Source organism: Diabrotica undecimpunctata, chromosome 8 (genome assembly GCF_040954645.1).
Source record: "Diabrotica undecimpunctata isolate CICGRU chromosome 8, icDiaUnde3, whole genome shotgun sequence".
NCBI lineage: Eukaryota > Metazoa > Arthropoda > Insecta > Coleoptera > Chrysomelidae > Diabrotica > Diabrotica undecimpunctata.
The window spans coordinates 64,131,105-64,151,422 of record NC_092810.1 but is presented as its reverse complement, the minus strand read 5'-3'; the positions used below and the strand labels follow the sequence as shown (position 1 = coordinate 64,151,422).

The 20,318-nt window shown below is 34.1% G+C and overlaps 1 protein-coding gene across 1 annotated transcript in view; it reads left to right on the top strand.

Annotated features, from left to right (window-relative positions):
• The window catches only part of jim (zinc finger protein jim), a 188,267-nt gene extending 169,885 nt beyond the window's left edge, over positions 1 to 18,382 (top strand). Inside the window, exon 3 of the mRNA XM_072540398.1 lies at positions 17,368 to 18,382. Coding sequence (XP_072396499.1) covers positions 17,368 to 18,332 — 965 coding nt within the window. The 3' untranslated portion in view covers positions 18,333 to 18,382. The remainder of the gene's footprint in view (positions 1 to 17,367) is intronic.
• The last annotated feature ends 1,936 nt before the right edge of the window (positions 18,383 to 20,318 follow it).

Here is a 20,318-nt window from a genome sequence, read left to right as displayed (position 1 = left end):
CTCGTTTATTATTAACCTTACGACATAAATTTACATTAACAAAAATGGAGAAAATTATTTTTTATACAATTTTAATTTCTTTGATTGTTTGTACTACAATCAACATATAAGGTTCTCGGCCTATGACATGCCTACACACTGAAGTCATCAGCAGTAAACCATAAAGAGGAACGAACCTACGATCTTAAATATTGATTTTAGCAAAAAACATCACAGAGATCAAAATTGTATATAATTGTCAATAAATGTAAATATAATTGTCTTCATTTTTATTTACGTACATTCATGTCATGTCGTAAAGTTAATAATAAACCAGATAATTTAATAATTATGCTTCTCGCACCCCTTTCACTATTTTACCCGTTACTTCGGAACATATCGACAACTTGCAATATCGGCAATATTGCAAAACTTTGCAAAAAAGAAATTATAGACAATCGCATTTGCAACATTTGAGTTCTTACTATCGTCAAAAAGTTTAAAATGGCGGACAAATTGAGAGAAAACGGTTCTTCTTTATTAAATAAACAATAAACAATAAAATTTAAGTTAGCTCGCCATGCAAGGTAAAGTGGTATCCCGACTTGACTATAATAATTGTCGTCATCCTAGCTTTCTGTTTCCTTTAATTTTCAATTTTAATATAAATTTTAATAACAAGTACATCTTCTAAGATTATTGAAGAATGGTTATTGAAATATTATAGTTTTAAATCATCTTTATTTATTTCCAAATTTTTTTTTCCAAAAATTAAGTATTTTATCTGTGTACATCTGCCTCCTTCATATGTAAATTATCACTTTTCTTTTTTCGATGATGATCTACGCTCGTAAGTCGTAAGGTGATTTATCTCTAACGATTTTAACCACTCTTTCTTATTACATTTTGTTAATATATTCAGTTAGCTCTTTTTTTATACCCAGTAATTTATATCTTCCACTTTGCATGTGCCTTGTGCTTTACCTTCTTTATCTGTCTACGAATATTTACTCCTTTTTTACTAATTACATAAATTTCTGTTGTATCCTAAACCTTTGGTTATTTGTTTTTTTTTTGTCTATTTTTTGCATACCTAGCACTTACAGCTCTTATAGTTTTTTAATACTTTGTCTCATTATCCAACACCTTATAGGTCCTATACCTAAATATTTGAATTTCATTTCTTGCTTGATAATTACACAATTTCCTTTAAACTTGCGTAGATGTCATTTTATTGTAGATATATTGTAAATATCACTTTCTCCTCGTCACGTCTTCCTTGATAATATTGAATAAAAGGGAAAGCCTGGCAGTGCACATCGCTGATAGATACCATTCTTAGACGGTACTGATTTAGTACCCTCCCCGCTTATCTTTCCGTGTAGTTCGCTTGGAATCACATAACGTCATTTTTCTACTTTACATCGCTGTTTTGGATCATTTTGGTCTCCCTTTTTGGGCTAATTACGTACAATCGAAAACTGTTCGTTTGGCACATCATGTAGTGACGTGTGATTTGCTCTGTCTCTATTTTCTCCTTTGTGGTGTAATCAATAAATCCATCATATTTCGAAGTAGATTTGGTGATATACTACATATATTTCATATTTTCTTTAAGGAGTTGTATGTATATTATGTATTTGTATTCTTTTCTGTATATCCCATGTTGTATATATCTATACTGTATATCCTTTATATTCTATGTACAATTCACATCCGCTTTTTTCATGTTTGATCCCAGATATATGTAAAATTATCTACTTCTTTTATTTCTCTTCCATTTATTTTTATTTGACTTGACTGCTGGTTGTCGTTTTGGTTTAGTTTCCTGTTTATTTATTATAACACCCATTAGGTCGGAATATTGCGTAAGTTTGTCGATCTTTTTTGTAAGTGGTTGATATACTCGGTTAGGAGACTAATGCTTGTTATACATATTACCAATTTCTATTTTAATGATACAGTCAAAGGGTTGGACAAACATGACTGTAGACGAATTATTCCACGTTTACAAAAGACAGAGAAGCTTTTAAAAATGTGGTCGCCAACCTCCGTTAATGGGGACGGCATAAGAAGAAGAAGTCCAAGGGTCGATGAAAGTAAGCATCCTTACTTAACACCGCTATGTATCGTTATTTCTTCGGTCATTTGTCTCGTAGATCTAGTTTGGTTCTGTATGCCTCATAGAATAATGTCATCAGGTTGATATTCTTCCTCGCTAGTCCACATTGTTTTAGAATCTTCCACAAGTGTTCTCTGTTTATACGGTACTTTACTTTTTCGAGTCTGGATTCGACTACAATTTGTCTGCCTAATATCGGTCTACATCTAATACGTTTGTATTAGCGTGCCGTAAATCTTTGAGGGTGCACTATGATGGACAAAGTCTGTCAAATGTATGAATACTCTAGGGTATTCATACATTATGTATTTTTCCACATTCACAGAGTGCTTCATGTTTAGTCTTAATACCATATTTACTGATATTCTGTTTTACAGGGGCAATGCGGTTGGGTACGTATGGGGTTGAGTGTTCGCCAGTTTTTGCAGACCAGGTTCACGCTGCGATGTCGCTCTAGAAGTAGGAGGGACAATTCGGGGATTTGACACTAATGCTTCTCATATTTTCCTTTCTCTTTTTCTTAATTTAAGCCGGCTTATTTTTGGCAGTTCCTCGAACTCACACAGTTGGCGTCTTTCATCTAAAATTTGCCTGAAATTTCCCACATATTAAGAGACGGATCTTCAGTCTCCTGGTGGTATGAAAACCAGCTGAACGGTATAAAAGAAGTAGAGACGCCGATTTCATACAACCGGTAGTTGTTCTACATGTTTCCTTTAATACAGTAGTGACTTACGTGCTGGGCGTGCCTAGATTTACTCCATATGAGACGCTTATATCCTGCTGAGAAACACAAATCTCAGCTGTTGACTTTAGAACCCGTTGATTTGAACCCCATTTGCTTTCTACAATTTTCCGAAGAAGGTTGTTTCTCGTAGCAACATTTTGTCTTGTACTTTTGACAATGGCATTTATATGTTAATGGACAGTCTATCAATATCGAGTACAAGATATTTGGATATGCCATTATATTCTAAGTGTTAACTCTCCCAGGATAAGTTCAGTTTTACATGCGCTAAATGGGTGTTGAGATGAAATACACACACTTGGGTTTTAGCAGTATTTGGTTTTAGTAAGTTTTGTTTGTAATAGGTTGTCAATGAAAATGTTATGGTAAATGACAGTCTAAAAAGGACGAGACGGAAACGATGTAATTAGGGAAAGAGGATGGGTGACTACAGTCTCAAAAAGTTCAAGAACAAAAACTGCAATTGGTTTGGTCACGTTAGACGTAGAAATAACAACTGTTAGATGAAGGATAAAGCTGTTAAAACTTGATGGAAAGAGAGGTAGAAATGGAAACTCGAGCAGAAGATAGAAATACTATGTGGTAGATGTCTTCAGAGAGAACGGTTTAGGTGAAGAAGGCACGATGTTCAGAAATTAGTGGTAAGAGTGAGGAACACCGACGCTTGAAAAGGAAAAAGCTAAGAAAGAAGAATTTTGTAATAGGTTGACTAATCGTGTTTAAAGCCTCTTCCATTATAGACTCTATATGTGCAAAGGTTTTCCCTTTTACAGTGGTACCAAGATAGTTATCGTAAACAAAGCTGGCTCTTAGCTTGGGAGTCCCTTGGGTGTTCGTTCGTGTAGATTTTAAATAGGAAGGGGCCCAGACACTTCCTTAGGCAGGCCATTTTTCTGAGTTTGCCGTCTGCTTCTCTCTTCATTTAGGATAACGTAAAAGCGTCTATTATAAAGCAATGACCTAATGATCTCTACCAGATCGTAGTCAAGCACAGTGTTATAGATCTTAGTTAGCAGGGTTCTGTGGTTTATTGTATTATAGCTGCCATAAGATCTATCAAGACTTCCTCCACTATCTATCCCTCCTATCTTAAATATCTCCTCTATGTACTCTGTTAGGTTGAGTACTTGGCCTGTGCAGGATTTGCTTAGCCTAGGGACTGCTTGTTGTGAAATTGGTTTTGCATCTAATTGTTCCTGGGTGCGGTTAAAATAAGGCGTCCATATAATTTATACAAGATAACATAGCAGAGATGTCAGACGGTAACTACGATAGCACCCACTGTCTCGCTTTTGGTCCAAAGTGCTTTATTTGCCCTGTTATTCCCCCGTAGTAAGCGTCCTAGGTTATTTTTTATTTTTCATGACGTCCATGACCTTCGGTCTCATCGACTTCGACATCGGTTTCATCGACTTCGAGAAGACATTCGACAGGGTCCGACATGAAAAACTAATAGAAGTACTGAGAAACAAAGATATAGACAGACGAGACTTACGAATCATTATCAATCTGTATTGGAATCAAAAGGCCAATATAAAGATAGAAGAACAAAAGTTCGAAAATATAGATATAAAGAGAGGAGTAAGACAGGGCTGTGTTCTGTCACCATTACTGTTTAACGTGTACAGTGAAGCCATATTCCAGGAAGCGATAGCGGATCTGGGTGATGGAATCTCTGTAAACGGAAGAATAGTAAATAACATAAGATTCGCTGATGACACTGTTATAATGGCAGACACCCTGGAATCGCTACAAGAATTGATAAATAGAATTAACTATTATTGCATTAGATACATAATATATATAATAACGGATTTATTACGGCTGTCGCCGCTTCTCCGCCCCCAATTTCCATCTTTTTCTGTCATATGCACTTGCCTCTTCTAAGTCTCTTGCCGTCATTGCTTCATCAATATCGTTGCGCCAACTTCTCCGTGGTCGTCCTCTCTTTCTTCTTTCAGGAGGGATCCATTCCAGTACTCTCCTAGGCCATCTGTACTCTGGCATTCTTTTAACATGTCCGAACCAGATTAATTGTTTTCTTTCTATGTCATCATTGATATTTCTCTCCATTTTTATTTCGTTTCTTATTTGTTCGTTTCTAACTCTCTCCAGTTTCGATCTACCGCAGCTTCGTCTCAGATAATCCATTTCTGTCGTCATAAGTTTGTTTCTATTAGCTTTGGTGACGTCCCATACTTCCGAACCGTAAAGTGTAATACTTTGGACTATACTACCGTAAATGTGTTTTTTTGTTTCTCGTCGAATTGTTTTTTTTTGCCAGAGAAGAGAGTTTAAGGCACGGGTCGTTGCTCTGCCCTTGTTTATTCTTTCCCTTATTTCATCTGCGCTATTTCCCTTCTTGTTGAAAATGACCCCCAAATATTTGCAGGATTGCACGCCTTTGATTTTGTCGTCTTCCAAGACTAGGTCACATATTTCATCTGTTCCCACTGGGAGATATTCACATTTTGTCATATTCATGTTTAGACCTGCCACCTCATATTCTTCTTGCAGTTTTCTTACCATATAGCTAAGATCGTAGCTGTCTTCGGCAATTACTACCTGGTCATCCGCAAAGAAAAGTGTATATAGCTTGTTTTCTTCCACCGTTATTTCCATGTTTCTACATTTTTTTACCCATTTCACTAAGGATCTGCCCAAATAGATTTTAAATAAGGTGGGTGACAGACAGCAGCCTTGTCTTAGTCCCTTTGTTGTTTGAAAAGGAGAGGTGATTTCTTGTCCCATTTTAATTCTTGCAAAGTTTTGTTCGTAATATTTTTGAGTGGCGTTGATAAGAATTGGGTTTATTTTCAAGTTACCCATTTCTATCCATAGTTGGGAGATCGGTACACTGTCATATGCTTTTTCCAAATCTATTAAAGCTATATGAGTTTCTCTATTTCTCTGCACTCGTTTTTCCATTGCAATTTTTAATGTGAAAATATTATCCATAGTGAAGCGTCCGGCCCTAAATCGTTCTTCAGGTTGTTTGTCTTTAATATCATTTTCTACCAGGTTTCGTAGTACTTTTGAGTATAGTCGGCCTATAGTAGCAATCACTGCGATCCCTCTATAGTTTTTAGGATCCATATTTGTGCCTTTCTTGTGTATTGGAGAGATATACGATTGTCTCCATTCTTCTGGAACTTCTTCTCCGTTTAAGCATCTTTCTAATAATTTTCGGATCATCTCAAACAGTTTTGATGATCCATACCTAATCAACTTTGGATGTATTCCGCCTGGGCCTGGAGATTTTTTAAATTTCATTCCCTTAACTGCTTCTTTCACTTGTTCTATTGATATTTCGATTCTTCCTTCTACTTCTACTTGTTCATTTGTCTGTTTAAACCTTTCTCTTCTCTCTGTTAATAAGTTCTCAAAATGCTCTACCCATGTGTTCTCTGGTATTCTCTTTATTATGACTTGGTTTTTTGTCGTTGTTCTCATCGTTTTTATAGTTCTCCAGGCTTCAGAGCGCTTTGTCCCTCCTATATGGTTGTCTAGGTAATGACATTTTTGTTCCCATGCACTATTTTTCTTTTTAACCACTTCTCGTTTGACTTCTTTATTCAAGTTTTTATATTGTTGTTTTGTATGTTCGTCTCCCTGTTGTAATAACTTTAGATATACTTCCTTCTTTCTTTTTATCTTTTCTTTCACTTCTTTATCCCACCAATATGGTTTATCTACTCTCCGTACCTGTGGCCCTAAGGCTTCTAGCGCTGCGTCTTTCATGCAGTTTTTTATATGTTTGTATTCATCCCTCGTTGATCTGTGTGATTCCTGTAGTTTTTGTGTTAGTCTCCAGGAGTAGAGTAACTGTGTGCTCTCGTTATCTAGATTATCTAAGGTGTACGTAGTTCTTTCTATTTTTTCTCTGTGTTCTTTGTTGATGTCTGTGTGGTTCCTGTCTACGAATGGTGTATATATTTTTCCTATTATCAGGCAGTGGTCCGAGCCGCACTCTGCTCCTCTATTCACCTTTACGTCCTGTACTCTTAACTTAGTTGGTTGTCTTGTTATGAAATAATCTATTATCGATTTTAGACCTCTTGTGTGCTGATACCAGGTGTATTTATGTATGTTTTTGTGGGCGAAAAAACCATTCAAAATCTTTAACTCATATTGTTGGCATATATTTATGAGTCTTTCTCCGTTGTTGTTAACAGTTTCTTCTTCATGCATGCCTACCACTTTACTTTGAACTTGTTTTCCTACTCTGGCATTAAGGTCTCCTCCGAATATAATCTCATGGCTGTTAGGAATTTCGTTCAGGATTTTTCTAAAGTCTTCTTCAAAAGCTTCCTTTTCTTGCACTGAGTAGTCATCATTTACGGCATATACCCCCAGAATTGTTATTTGTGTTCCTCTTAGGAGAATCGTCACTTTAATAAAACGTTCGTTGTATGCTTCCCAAGATTTAATATATTTTTCGAATTTCTTGTGTACAAATATTGCATCAGATACGGACTAAAAATAAATAAGAGAAAAACTAAATTTATGATTGTCTCAAAAACGCAACATGGAAATGAAAGATTAATGATAGAGCAAACCCAAATAGAAACAGTAGAGACATACAAATATCTGGGAACCTGGGTTGATGACAAACATGACCAAAGCAGAGAAATCAAAGTCCGAATTGAAACTGCAAAGCAATCATTTGTGAAAATGAAGACAATGCTTACCAACAGAGACCTTCAGTTGCATCTCAGATTGAGGGCTCTAAGATGTTACATATTTTCTATCTTACTATACGGAATGGAAGCTTGGACATTGAAGAAACAACACATAAGAAAAATAGAAGCGTTCGAAATGGGGTGTTACAGAAGAATATTAAAAATTCAGTGGGTTCAAAAGATTACCAATGCTGAGGTACTACGACGTCTAAATAAGGAGTTAGAAATTATGAACAGCATAAAAAGAAGAAAACTAGAGTATTTGGGTCACATAACCAGAGAAGAAAAATATGAGCTGCTGAGAATTATTATGCAAGGAAGGATCCAAGGAAGAAGAAGCGTAGGAAGAAGTCACATCTCCTGGCTGAGAAACCTTAGAGAATGGTTTAACTGTAGTTCACTACAACTTTTCAGAGCAGCAGCCAACAAAGTAACCATAGCAGTTATGATATCCAACCTCCGATAGGAGATGGAACTTTAAGAAGAAGATGACCTTCGGTGATCAATGCGTTTCTATAATGCGTGATAAATAAGTCTGCTTACTGCTGTGCGCCATTTCCATTTTACTTACTGTCTCACTCCATCTTTTTGTCTTGAGGCACTCAGTATCTGCTGCAATCTCTCACATATCTCCGCCGTAATTTCGCTAAACATATTTGCCATATTTTTCGGTGTATTTTGTCATTATGTATTTTGCTTCATCGTTTAGACCAGATATGTAATGTTGTTGACATCTTCTGGGTACGTGTTTACAGGAGATTTGTTTTACATTCTCGATGAAGGCATCATCATTTTCGGGAGTCGTGGCTATGTTTTCCACTTGAGCTTCCAATTAGTTAGTATATCTTTTACAGTTGGCTTTTTCGACGATAAACCTTTCTTTTAGAGGCTGGGTTTTTATAGTACTACATACGGTTATTTCCACGAGCCTCTTTATACGGTGTAAGGCTTTTCCGAAGTCAATAAACATTTCATCTTTCGTATTATTCCTTGTTTTGATTTAATTATGCTTCTTTGTTTACCTTTGATTCATTTACTATTTTTTAAAGTGTTTTTCCTGACATGTTTCATATAATTGTGTATTGTGTAATTAACTGCGTAATTAATAATTATGTTTGGAAATTCATTGGTTGTGTGAGAATATAAATATTTCGATTTCATGTTTTCTTTATCATTTCTTTCTGATTTTTCCGAATTATTTATACTATCTTCAACATGTGTAATTTCTTGATTTACGATTATTCTTTTAGAAACTTTTGTATATGCCTTCGATTCAGTTGTGTAACGTTATTTGTAATGATATTTTGTGAAACTTAATAAGAAATAAATCACCTAAGTAGCAACCAAATCTCCATAATCTTTAATCTTCGTTACTTACGCTTTGTTTGAATTAGAAAAATAACTAATATTGATCTTAAAATATATGATAATATGATTAAATAAAGAATAAAATAAAATTAGTTAAACAGTCAGATTTATCAAATAAAAAAATCAATTACGACAAACTAATGATCGCAAAACTTTTCATCCGGCTCTTGTATTTCTCGTTAACATTTAACGGTTTTCTTCAAACGCGGAATCAAGTAATTATTACTATATCTAATATACCCAATAGAACATGTACCAGAAAATCGTAGTGGTATGTATAACAGTAGTTGAGATTACTATTCCTTTTTATGCTAGTTCATCCGCTGTAGTTATGATAATGTAACTTTGGTAAATACATCTTACTATAACAGATTCACATAATTCCTTGAAGCGATTTCTTAGACTGTTTTCAAAAAAATCTTTACGGATACAAATAACACTAAGTTGATTCGGATACTAATATTTTGTTAAGTTATCATCTTCAGAAAAACATATTAAATTTAGAAGTTCAAAATTAAAAAAGATTTGAGAAGACAATTAACTGAAAATAAAACATAACATAATTTTGGTTAAATAAGAATTTAGTTTAATGTGTATAAAAAGTGTTACAAATATCTTAACAACCATTTTAAAATAAATTTAAGGGACTCAATATCCCCCCTTTTTATTGTTCTCCTATTCTTTCTATTTTTACCTTCCTTCTACTTTTTGGTTTCTTTTGGAACAACTTTTTCTGGTTGGTTTCTAATTTATTTTTTCTGGTGAATTCTTTTTGTTCATTTTCTAGCATATTATAATATAAATTATTTTATTTATTTACTTCACCGAATTACACTTGTTAGGCTGACATGTGTTTTTTGCTACTTTTCTTATTGATTGAGTAGATATTCATCTTCATTATACGTCTTATTTTCTCTGTATACAATACCTTGTAATTTATTTTATTCCTTTGAGAAAGTATTTGATTATTTTATATTTTATTAGCTACATAATTTAGTTATCATTTCACGAATATTGTTCTGAGTATAAGTTTACGTAATTCGTGAAATCATTTTTTTTTTAAGATCAAATACAATTACCCACACCTGATGGCCCGTGCCACAGATAGTGTGGGATTTACCGACCTGTCTTATCTACTAAAACTCCCCATTTTTCGCCACGTATTAGGCATCCGGAAATATCATTTCTAAAGTAATTTCTTCACATACCTTCTTAATTATCCTTTTATGCTCGTTCATGGTCATATTTGTAGATATGTAGCAGCAGTAAAGAGGGAATGTTTTAAAGCTCAGTATCAAGAAGTCTTCGCCAGACTCTTATCTGTTACCCATATATTATGTCCTTCCTTTCACAATATGTTTATTTGACTCATACTTTATGTGCAGTTAATAAATTTATATTTTGTTTTAAAATTTAGCGTAGACTAGGTCGTGGAGTTCTGGTTCTTCCTAGGTTTGTTTGAAGGATTTTAATATTTGGCCTTTGCTTGGTTAACCCGCGTGTGCGCTTCATTGGATCAAATCTTGAATCTTTGGGCACTTATATATATCAGAACTGTGATTTCTTTGTTTGCATTCGTTATAGAAGGAATCTACTTTACAACTCTTCCACCTTGTGTCCTTTCTTTCCTATCATCGTATTAGCTTTACTCAATAGTTACTCCATTCAATTTTAATCCTATCTGTCATAATCAAGTATATTACAATCTTGCTACAACAGTCGTCTGATTACCTTACTATTTGGTCTTAATAAGCATATGATAAACTGATTCTCAGATATAATTGGATCATTTCTGATAATATCTCCTTTCGCTCCACGTTGAGGTCCGCACATATATGTTTTGTCCTTAATGGCCTGTTTTAGCTCCTCTGGCCTCTTTTGGTCTTGACTTGTCTCTAATAGTCGTCTTTCGCTGTTCTTTTGATGTTTTTTATGAGAACGTTCATTTGGCTTACGTCCACTTTCGACCTGACGTCCTTGAATAATACAGAGTATGACTTACCATCTGCCTTTATAATGCTATTTTATTTCGCTTCTTGGGAAACGTGGGGTTTTTTGTCGCCTCACTTCAGTTAGATAGTTTTCGTTATATTCTTCTTTAACTACTTTATAGTTTTAAATATCGTGGGGATGTCATTTACTCAATCGTCTTCACATTTATAAGGCATGAGGAAAGACGTTTTACTTTTTTCATCGCTTCCCCTTTATTGCATAACGTCCTAGTAAAGCTATAGGCATACTTAATCTGCCCTTTCATTCTGCATTCTTTGGCAATGCTGTAAAACCGTGGTAGTTTTTAAGAGTTTCTAATATCTCTCCATTTTCTGAGTCCACAATTAGTACCTTTTTCTTCCTCTGATGTCAGATTCCCAAAGTTTAGCTTAGTTCTTCTATACAAGTAAATTCGTTGATTTTAAAAGTATTTTTGAAGTGTGTAAACATTTATCTCCTAGCTGAGTGCTTTAGGCTTACTTAGCCATCCTCAGAGCTATGGTCAAGTAAAAGTTGTTTTGGTTTGCTTTAAAAGTATCACTACTAGGAGAGATCTCATTTGGTAGAAAAATACAGAAATTTTCCTTTAAGCTGGTTCTGTATTATAATATTTTATTGAAAAAACACAAAAAAAAACACTGAACTTCAAAAAATACACATTTACCTAGTACGGGTGTCTTTTTTTTCAGTTTTTTTTTGTTTTAGTTGATTTGTTTATTTTATGTTTATTTTACATTCATCTTAATCCCACGAGCAGCTAGGGACCAATATGGTTACTCCTGCAGAGCTCCGCATACAGAAGCAAGCTGTTCTTCAGTGGGATTTCGCCTGGTATCTCAAGGTAATCGCTTGCGACCACGTGTCGTGTGGCCATGCAACTCTAGGCATAATGACTTTTACTTTAGCTTACGGATTTTTGCATCTGGTTGTCTCCATCTAGTTTTTGGTCTTCTATAGGTTTTCTTTCTATGGTTTTCTATTAGTTTCCTATTTTGCTTGAGGTGAAGCAGTACCTACCTAATCCAATATCGTTTACTCTCGCATACTGGGTCCTTCATGCACATCGACGAAATAAAAGAAATGACGGTAGGGAAGGATTTTTTGGGAAAACAACATGGCTTGATAAAGTCGTAAGGTCATGAGAGATCTACGACCAGGAGACTAGGCCGATATATGTGAGTGGAGACCGGATTTTAGTCCTGATCTGAGCCTGTGTATCTGCTATTTTGATAATGGTTCTTTTTATGAGAACAGGTCTTTTGCTGTCTTTTGACAGCACTTGGAAGACTAGGAAAGATTCCTAGTCTTCCAAGACTAAGAATCTTTTCAGTCATCTGCTTGTAGACTTCTATCCATGGCACTGTCTACTTCTTGTCTCCACGATCTTCTTGGTCTTCTCCTTGTTCTGCGGTTTGTGGGGATGTACTGTAACATTCACTTTATTTATCGTTAATCATTCATCCCTCCGGCATGACCAGACCATTTCGGTGTTTTGCGTTGTATATTTTCTAGGATGTCGATGTCTATGTTCATACGCTCTCTGATTTCAGTATTCTATACTCTATCTTTCCTAGTGAGTTAGCAGCATCTACGCCAGCAAAATGAATTTCCATTGCTTTTATTTTGGATACGTCTTTTTTATTAATTATTCAAAGCTCTGAACCATATGTAGCAATACTTTCTATCAGACTTTTGTATATTCTAATTTTCGTCTTTCTAATGATGTGAATATTCAAAAGTATACTATTCAGTTGATGTACTGCTGAATTATCTTGTGCAATTCTAGTTGCTATTTATTTTATATTCCGACCATCATTTGTAATGCTTACATGGAGACAGTTATAACTATCAATATTTTTAATTCGAGTGCCTCCTAGTTCTAAGCACCGTTAGAACGTTAATATATTCTTTATTTCTTTTTCTTAGCATGTAGTGAATATCACCTTGATTTTCTGCAAATATTACATCTGCAAAATGCAAACTGTACAGTTTATGATATTCAATTGGAATACCGATAGGTACCTCCCTACCTACCTACTTTTCCTACCTTTTTACCTACTTTTCAAGGTACCTCCCACCAAATAAATCTTAAAGAGCATAGGCGCAATGCAGTAGCCTTGGCGAAGTTCTTTGGTGAACCTTATATTTTTTGTCACTTTTTGTCCAATCTTCATTGAACTCGTCATATCGTCTTACAACTCTTTCACAGCATTTATATAAATCAGTGTAATTTACAAGTCTTCTAGCACCTACCACAACTTGGCTAATGGGGCACTATCATACGCCTTTTGAAGGTCAATTAATGTCATGTGTGCCATTGTCTTCGGATTGCTTTTCTATTGTTTGTTTTGAGACAGAACACATTCTGTGTACAAGAACGACCAGTACGAAAGCCACTCTGATTTCAACGTCTTCCCAACAATCTTCAATTCGGCTTTTAACTATATTCCCGTACATCTTACAGATTTAGTTAGTTACACTAAGCCCTCGGTGATTCTTACAATCTTTTGTGTCGTCTTTGTTCGTGTCAAGATTGCTAATATATGCATTTTATAGGTAGCTCTTCGCCTCTTCTTCTTCTTTAGGTGCCGTCTTCTAAGCGAAGGTTGGCGATGACCTCTGCAAAGTCTTCCCTATTTTGGGCTTTCCTTATTAAACTTTGAAAGTCTAATCCTGTCCAATCTTTGATGTTGCGCAGCCAGGTCATTTGTCGTCTACCCGGGCCGCGTCTGCCTTCTATTTTCCCTTTTATAATAAGCTGTATTATTCTATAATAAGCTGTACCGGACTTTTCACCGGACTTTTCAGGGCAGCAGTCAACAAAGTCAGAATAGCCATGTTAGTGTCCAACATCCGTAACGGATAGGCACCATAAGAAGATAATAAGCTGAAGGATGTTATACCTGTCATGTCTAAATATGTGTCCAAGATAAGACGTTTTACGCTTCTTGACAATTTCTGTGAGTTCACGTTCTCTATTCATACGCCTTAAAACTTCTTCATTTCTAACGCGGTCGGTCCATGGAATTTTCAGCATACGACGAAATACCCACATCTCAAAGCTCTCTAAACGTCGTAACGAGGTGACTGTTAACGTCCAAGCTTCCACGCCGTGTAATAACACTATATGCATAACACTGTATCATGCGGTATCGTAGGGACAAATCAAGATTACGGGTAGTGAGTAACTGTCGCATCTTTAAGAAATTGTTTCTTGCCTGTTCTATTCTACTTCTTCGCCTCTAAAGAATAAATTAAATGTATAATGTATAAGCCAATAGCTGAAATAGTATGTCAGGGTCAGATTTAATCATTTCAATGTTTATTCCTTCCGATCCCAAAGCCTTTCCATTTTTCATAAGTTGGGCGTGTTTGTTAATTTCCCCTGGCGTTATTTCAGTTTCTTCGCCGTATCATGTTTTTCGTAGCAAGTATCTTCAAATTCTGCTCGATCTTGATCTTGAAAATAAATTATCTAATTGAATATTTTATAGATTTTTTATATTTAAATAGATATGTTTTTCTGAAAATTATAAATTTACAAAATATGCATAGTCCACCCTAAGAAAATGGTCACATTTAAATATAAAGAGAAAAATATAAAATATTTTTACACTAGCTAATATTTATTATTTTTCTTTTAAGAAGTAATATGCATTAGTTAGATTCCGTGATTTGGCGAAGAAGAATATTATAAGCTATCATCAACCCTTACAGATTTTTTAAAACAATAGAAATTCTTTTCACTCGAAAACACTGCAAGCACTTAGATAGAATCCTTATAAATATACAGAATTACTTTAGATATACATCGATTTACTTAAAAACATATCCCACAAAAAAATAAAAATAGTATAGCTTATAATAGTTTAAAATTGTGGCTAAATAAACAAATATAATAAAACTTAACAAATTAATGGATATGTAGTTAATATTTAAATATTACTTTTCACCACACTTTTCTATTTTCTGTTAATATAAGAATATTTCATATTTTTGAGAATTGCTCTCGAAAAAAGTAGTGATTTCCAGAGTCTTTTTTGAACATAACCAGACTTATTTGAGATGTTTCAGTTTTCGGTGAACAATGTCCCTGCAGTTGCCCACAATATATTTGGCAGTTTCCTCTGCATATTCGCAGAATTTGCATGTTACTTTGTCCATTTTACAAAGTGACAGCAGTATCTAGTCAAATCACCTTTGATTACTCTTGAGTAAATTTAGATTTTCTGAAGAGTATTTTTGTGTAGCGAACCGAAGGTTGTAATAAACCTTTTGTTCGCCTTTGGCTTGAAATATGTCTCCAGTAGGCTGTACGAAGTTTCTTTTCCTATTTTCCGATGTAGTCGACAATGTAGCTTTTTAAGATACTGCAGAATGATTCTGTTCTGATAAAAGGAGTACTAGCTTCTATTTTAGTCAAACGATTAGCAGTCTCATTACCAGTATTCCTTTATGTCCTTTATTCCTTCCTGATTTATTTTATATACATCTCCAAAGTTTATATACATGTACATAGAACTATAAATCAGCAAGTTAATTCCAATTTGTTACTGACTACAAATAATCAAGTTCACGACTATACAACCTGTGGAATATAACTCACATCCGTACAGCTTTTATGAGGACAGAATTAGGTCAAAGAAGTTTATTGTCTAAAGGATTTCGATTGTTCAGCAAGATCCCTAAGCATATAAGGAATTTAAGTGCAACACTCTTCAGTGTAATTTAATGAACTGATTTTCTCTGACACTATCCCGACAGGTAGATTAGACTCGAGCTTTTATTGATATTAAAATATTCTCTACTGTATGATAAATGTACCTTCTATGTGTAGTAAATCTCACATATTCTAAACTTGTCACAAGAACAATAAGGAAACCTTCCAAGGTAATTACTAAGGTTCTGTTGTAAATTATTCTAATAATTTTAAAGTGTAACAGCTTATCATCCTCTTACTCCAATTACTAAGCTTCCAAGTTATTTATATAGTACCTTTTAACCGCTATAACCACTATAAACAAATAAGAAATAAGTAAATTGGAGCTGGAAGGTCAGATAACAAAACAAGTGATGGAGTTTAAATAACTAGGCATCACATCATCTAGCTACGGAAAGCTCGAAACAGAAGTGGAAGATCAAGTGAATATAGTAGTACTAATTGTAGCAGACGAAATTTATCATTTAGCATCACGTGTCCAAATGACGCTACTTTTGTAGATTTTACTAGTGTCGAAATTTCCGGTTGTTTTCAAATTTGTTTTAAGATACTTCAAGAATAGAGTCAGTCGATTAGATAAGGTATGATTTAGAGTCCAGACATCAACTTCCTATAGCAGAACAGAGAAGTCATACCAACGAAGGATCCTCACTGATTACTGCATTTCGAGTCTAATCTTGTAAAGTACATTTCTTATGGGATTTAATAATTATTTTTTGAGATAAAGGTTCGTCCTCCTTTTTTCCTGTATTTTACATTTTATTGTCATTTGTAGCAGCACGTACTTCAACAACACCACCTGACCCAGATACTACAACTTTCCTAACTTAATTGTATTCATTGCTTCCTTTTCCTTTTTCATTCTTCTTAGCACCTCAAAATTGGTCAGTGGCTCCGCCCAACTTTTATTAGGAAATTCTTAATATTCTTCTATAGGTCAACATCTTAAATGCGTTTAGTCTGCTACTAATTTCCTTTTTTAAGGTCCAGAACAACACTCTATGAAGAGCGCAAAAAAGATAAGTGTGTAATATTCTTACTTTGATTTTTAAGCCAAAGTCTCTAACTGCGTAACATTTTTCACATTTTATTAGATATTTTTCTACCTTATTCAATTCTCATCCTTATTCCTTCTGTATATTTATTATTCTCATGAATATTTGTACAAAGATTTCTATATTCTTTAACTTTTATTACTAAAACTCTTTTTGTATTTAAATTGTGTTTACGGAAATTGTCCACTTTTCTCGCAACATCTACTACCTGATCAAGAAGTGTGTTACGTAATGAGAATCACAAAATATGAGGATGACCTGCAACGAAATCGATTCAAATATAAATAAATGGAATGGAAAAACAGATCCACAGAACATAATTGCCCTATTTTCATTTTTATGACATTGCTTCTTGTCTGTCAACTGCGCATAAAGATAGCATTGGAATTGAATTATTTTTTTGGTTAAAACAAAACAAAATTCTCTTAACACCATTTTGATTCTTATTATATATATATATATATATATATATATATATATATATATATATATATATATATATATATATATATATATATATATATATATTGTATATTTAAAAAATATTATTTCGCTTTGTTCAAGAGTTACTAATTTCAGCTTTTTGACTTTTTTGAAAAATATATATTAATTGTAACAGCCACAATTTTAAAATATCATAGCTGTACCTAATTTAATGGAATATATTATCTTTTATTTAACCACAATTATTATTTTTACAGATGTGAGCCCTCATTTGGTTTTTAAGAATGGTGTTAATCCAACACTGTGGCCTCAGGATGTCCCCTTTCCACCTGATGAAGGAAAGGAAGAAGTGCAATCTACGTACGGCGACGGAGACAATTCCGACCGTGCATCCTGCTTTTCTCCCAATGGACTCGCTGCCAATCTTCAATACCCCGCCTATTTTAAAGACGCAAAGGGAATGAACCATGCTGTATTCGGAGGAACTACAAATTTCGGAGCATTGCAATATCTCAAACAACAACAACCAGGTAAAGGTTTGCCAGATGTGATACAACATGGAAGATCAGCAGGTATGCCGTTGTATGTACGTTGCCCGATTTGTCAAAAAGAATTTAAACAGAAGTCGACTCTTTTGCAACATGGGTGTATACATATCGAATCTCGTCCTTATCCTTGTCCGGAATGTGGAAAGAGATTTAGGCAACAATCGCATTTGACTCAGCACTTGAGAATACACACTAACGAAAAACCCTACGGCTGTGTCTATTGTGGGAGAAATTTCAGGCAAAGAACCATACTGAATCAGCATTTAAGAATTCATACAGGCGAAAAGCCTTACAAATGCTCCCAATGTGGAAAAGACTTTAGACAGAAAGCTATTTTAGATCAACACACTCGAACACATCAAGGCGATAGGCCGTTCTGCTGTCCTATGCCTAACTGTCGCAGACGGTTCGCAACCGAACCTGAGGTCAAAAAACACATCGACAACCATATGAATCCACACGCGGCAAAGACACGGCGAGATTCAACAAGCTCAGACGGAAAGTTGCCAGGCAACAGTATGTTACCTAGAGGTCTGACCCCAACCACTGTCGTTAAACCAGAGCTCTACTTCCCCCAATGCTACGCACCTAGTTTTAATCCGCCGAGTAGCGTTTCACAATTCCAGACACCCAATCCGGAATTCAAGCCACCAAATCCGCTTCCGACCCAGTGACTAACAGCTAACTGGCAACTAGGTCCATGCATTGGGTGACCTTTTGCCGGTTTACAGACTTCTTAAATTTACTTATTATTTTATGTTATATATTTATTGGTAACGAAATATCTATAAGATATTTTTCTGCTGAGTGATTATCACATGGTGCTGTCAGAACCAAATTGTTGGTTGCTTGTAACCTGTGAAGAAACAATCTCATTACAGATACGCTTCTTGTTAGAGATCTACCATTTTGGTGTTTTTGATTATTATACGAAGGTTAAAATAATTGTTATATTCAATCGTAAAATTAATTAGGTTTATTACTGTTTTCATATTCTTGTTGATTAATTTTACAAAATTATGGAGGTAGTTCTCTATATCGTTCTAAAATTAAAATTACCTGTATTTTAAATACTTACTGCTAATAGTCACAATATTTTTGAAGGGATTCTTGTGTCAAATACTAGTATAAATTAAACATTTTAGTTATTTTTCTACTTTCTTTAATCTGTGTTTTTATAAAGGATATGTTTGGTGTAGGTAGGTCTATCATATTACAATTCAAATAGTCCGTTTTGGGGAAACCAAGTCCATGTTTCTTCAAATGTTAAGATGTTGTAAAATAACATTTATAGAAATCAGAATATGGTAAAACGTATTTAATGCAAATGAAATTAAAATTTTTTAAAACTATAAGGGTTTTTAGATTCATCTGCATAAGCATAGGAGCATTTTGTTGAAAATCATCTTTTTTAACTCATTTAGGAATTTGTTTAGATTGTATCATCGTTCAAATTTTGTAAGCAGTATTATTATTTACTACATTTGAGAATATGTTATTCCGCCTTGCTTGTTGTTAACGTTGCTGTTGAAATGTTAATAAAGTTATAATTTCTCTTCTGATTCTGCATCTAATTATTGATCTATTGTATATATTGTTTGTTGTTTTAATTTTTGGGCATTTAAATTATTATCATCAACAGTACGGGATATACCTCCGCAAAATGCACGTCTTGTTGGAGGCTTCTTTTCTTTGTAAAGTTCGATGGGGATTTCTACTGTATTCGACTTAGATAAAATGGTGGTTTACTGAGTTTTTGTGGCTTGAAACAATATATCTGTATTTTATATTCCATTATTGTTGGTATCGAATGCAGTGAGCACATTTTCAACAATTTTTTTTTGTATCTTATTATATATGGCAATTAGATTTCTATAATATTTTAATACAACTTTTGAAGATTAATTTTTTTTTATTATTCCTATATTTTAAATATGAAAAAAAAGAAACATTTTTCGTCCAAAAATTACTGCTCTATGACGGACAGTTAATCTCTGGAACGGTTAATTTGAAACATAAAATTCAAGCAGGGTTTTAAAAATAAAGTGCCTTTACGTGATAGTTTATCAGAAAAATTAAAAATTCTTAAAAAAAAACAAAATGGCGAACATTTGAAAAAATTGTTTAAAAATTGATCTTTTTTCATCTTTTTTCAGGTACAAACATTTTATTATAATTTTTTTTGGTCAAGTTATGGTAAACTATCATAGAGAAAACCAAAGCAAACAAAATGCATTAAGGTTTATTACAATCAACCGCCTAGATCCGGAGAGTAACTGTCCGCCAGTGACTACGTTTCTAAAACTGGCGGACAGTTAATCTCCAGATCTACCTTGAACCATGATGCATTTTGTTTGGTTTGGTTGGCTCTATGACATTTTATCACAATTTGATAAAAAAAATATTACAATTTTTGTGACTAAAAAAAGTCAACAAAAAGTTCAATTTTAAACAATTTTTTCAAATCTCCGCCGTTTTTTTTTAAGAATTTTCAATTTTACTGATAAACTATCATGTAAGGGCTTTTTCTTTAAAACCATTCGCGAATGTTATGTTTCAGGTTTGCCGTTCCAGAGATTAACTGTCCGCCATGGAGCGGACAGTTATTTTTAGATGAAATTTTTGACGCCATCTTTAAAATACAAGATCAATGAACATAA